Raw genomic sequence first — 3421 nt, forward strand, 5'->3', positions numbered from 1 at the left:
ACAGCAAATGACAAGATTTCATTCTTTTTGTGAATGAGTAGCATTCCATCGTGTGCCTATTTCACTGATCTTCACTCATTCATCCCTTGATGAACCCTTAAGCTGACTTCACATCTTGACTGTTGTAAATTGTGCTGTTGTAAATGTGGTGGCTCATGTGTCCATTTGATATGCCCATTTTCTTTTCTTTAGAAATGTACTAAGAATTGGTATTCCTGAATGATATACAAGATCTGTTTTTCAGTTTTTGGTGGAGCCTTCACAGTGTTCTTCATAATGACTGTAGCAATTTGCATTCCCAGCCCTAATGTGAAGTGCTCCCTTTTCTCCACATCCTTGCCTGTGTTTGGCATTTTTTCCCTGATAGTTGCTTTGGTGAGGTGATTGGGCCTCACGTTTCCACATGGATTTGCCAACAGTGAGGCCATGCTTATGCTCATCATTCAGTTTCTAGCACCGAGATGTACTTTAGGGATTCCTCTGCCATCTCAGCAGACTCCATCTCAAGTTTCCCAATGGTTCTTTGGTGGATCCCACCACACTTGTGGATTTGATGGCCAATAGTGATAGATTTACCTATCTACATTTCCAATAATAACACTGTCTTCCTTTTCCATTTGGCTTTGATTTAGCAGGAGTTCTCAAAATGCCTATGTTCTGATACCAAACTCATTGGAATAGATAACCAATCAGCTTTAAGGCCAATTTTGCATGTCAAAGACACTTGATCTGTACAATTCTCATAGAATCACTATTTACAAACTATTCATATCAAACACACAGACACTGACCATCTACAACTGGTGTGTGGATAAACAGTCATATAGCCATTCAATGAATTTCATTTTTAAGAGGAGGAAAACCTCCTACATGCTAAAACACCATACCATGAGAATACTCTGCAGATGGAGATAAGCAAAACATAAAAGAACAAACACTTTGTGATTACACTTTCAAGAAAAAGAGAATATGCAAATTAATACATGCTGTTTACCTGCAATAAGAGCAACAATTACAGTGTAAGACAAGGCCTTTGTAACTTTCTTAACATCAATACTTCTCTATAAGACATTTAGAAAGTCAACATCTACTTTTCTTATAAAATCTGTTTGCTACTTCCTATGCTGCACAAGCTATCTATGTAAAGGCCATATCTGAACCCAGAAATACTGCGTTTGATTACAAAAACAAGAGAATAACGGCAGGAGAAATAAAATAGTGCCATGTAACAACTAGGTTCAATGGTCCAGCATTGTGGTGCAGCATGTTAAGCCACTTTGTGAAACATTGGCATCCCTTTCCAGTGTCAGTTCAGCTCAAGCGACACCACTTCTGACAGAGTTATCGATGCTCCTGTGAAGGTCCATAACATGGTTCCTGTTGCCCAAGAGGGAAGCTAAAATAGAGGTTTTTTGCTTCCAACTTCAGCCTAGTCCAGACCTTGATACTGCACTAATCAGGGGGTGAGCCAGCAGGTGGAAATTTATCTGTGTGAGTGTCTGTGTCTTCCACTGTGCAGCTCTTTTTGCAAATGCAAGAATAATGTTCAGAAAAGAAAAGAGAGGCAGAGACAGAGACTGACTGAGAGTATGGGAAATCGCCTGGTTCATCCCTCAGACAGCTGAAACAACCCTCTGTGGGTTTGGGTAGAGGCTGCAGGTGCCCGTGCAGGGCTGTGCTTTGCTGCACAGAAGTACACAGCAGAGTCTGCAGGGTGGGCAGCTGAGAGGTGCAGGGAGAAGTGTCTGGATTTCTCATTCATGTGGACAGTGAGTCTTTGGTCTTCTTTCTTGTCCATATTTGAGAGAATGTTTATAAGAAACTGGAGATCCTTCCCAGGTTCTTGCTTATACCAATAGAAGTAGAAGAAGCCACTGTCTGTGTACGTGCAGTTGATGACACAGTCGTCTCCCTCCCGGACACTCAGGAAAGCAGGGCTCTGCTGCACCTGCTCTGCTCCACTCACACCTGTGCAAAGGGAGAAGTCAGGAAAACCGTCAAGCCCACATTCCCTGGAGGTCACACTGATTTCTCAAAGTAATGTTAGGCAGTCTGGAAGAGGCAAGTCTCCCCTGAGAATGCAGGGGTTTTGGTTTTTTTTAAGATTTATTTATTTTTCTGGGAAAGACAGATTACAGAAAGGAGAGACAGAAAGATCTTCCATCCTCTGGTTCACTTCCCAAGCAGCTGCAACGGCTGAACCAGCCCCTAAGAAGGAGGGAACCAGGAGTTTCCTCCAAGTCTCCCACATGCATAGCGTTCCAAGGCTTTGGGACAATCTCTACTGCTTCCCAGGCCACAAACAGGGAGCTGTATGGGAAGTGCAGCAGCTGGGAAACATACTGCACCCATATGCGATCCAGGTGGTTGCCGGCCAGGATTTAAACACAAGACTATCGCGCCACGCCTCCTCCCTTACTCCTTCGCCCACACACAGATTTCTAACGAATATTCCCCCTAAACTCCCGACTCACAGTGCAGCAGCCACAGTAACAGGAGGGTAAGTCCTGCAGGGGTCCTCACGGTTCTGTCCATCGGGACCTGCAGTCTCTCAGCCAGGAACACAACGTCTACTGTCAGTTCCTCTTCCTTTCCTCCTAAACGCAGGGGCTCCTTAAGCTGCTTGCACAGACATCTGCTTCTGTCTTGAGCCTGCTGTTACAGAAGTCAACCCTGAGCAATCGATAAGGCCCACGTCCTGCAGGAGCAGGAACACTCTGCCCCCTTGTGGTCATATCCCAAATTGCTAAACCACACACAGAACTTTTTTTTTTTTTTCGTTTTCGTTTTGTTTTGCTTTGCTTTGCTTTTGTTTTTGTTTTCATGATACAGTTCGTTAGGCTCAGAGGATTCTGCCTTCCACCCTCCCCATCCCAATACCCCATTCCTCTCCATATTATTACAATAGATTAAGTACTTCAACAATAGTCACAAGTCCATCGTTCTGCTAAGTGCATCCTGACATTGTAGGTCTAGACAATGGCAGAAATTCCAATGTCTTACTGTCAAGATATATTTAACAATTTCATTGGGAACCTTATATTAGGAGTAGAGATGTATAATGCAATGAGTATTCACTTCTTGGTATGCTAGTCTCCGTTATACAGTTCCTATAAGTGTATATATATACATTATATTTTATACATGTATTTATATTTATATGTGTGCTTACCTATGTATCTATCGGTCTTGTATTTTGCAGGAAGGTTGCCTTATATCAGAGAGAGATGATATATGACATTTGTCCTTTGGAGATTGGTTTATTTTACTGAACATCATAGTCTCTAGTTGAGACCATTTTGTTGTAAATGATAGAATTTCATTCTTCTTAATGGATGAGTGGTATTCCACAGAGTAGATGTGCAACAGTTTCTTTATCCAATCCTCTTTCAATGGGCATTGGGGTTGTGTCCACATCCTT

At 42.5% G+C, this 3421-nt stretch overlaps 1 gene segment (V, D, J or C); it reads right to left on the reverse strand.

Moving 5' to 3' along the window:
- Positions 1-949: 949 nt before the first annotated feature.
- Positions 950-2694, reverse strand: LOC121148505. The segment is given in 2 exon segments: positions 950-1968; positions 2475-2694. Coding segments are annotated over 2 exon segments (423 nt in total).
- Positions 2695-3421: the final 727 nt, after the last annotated feature.

This window comes from Ochotona curzoniae, unplaced genomic scaffold (assembly GCF_017591425.1).
Source record: "Ochotona curzoniae isolate NIBS_2020 unplaced genomic scaffold, NIBS_Ocur_1.0 scaffold_4701, whole genome shotgun sequence".
Taxonomy (NCBI): domain Eukaryota; kingdom Metazoa; phylum Chordata; class Mammalia; order Lagomorpha; family Ochotonidae; genus Ochotona; species Ochotona curzoniae.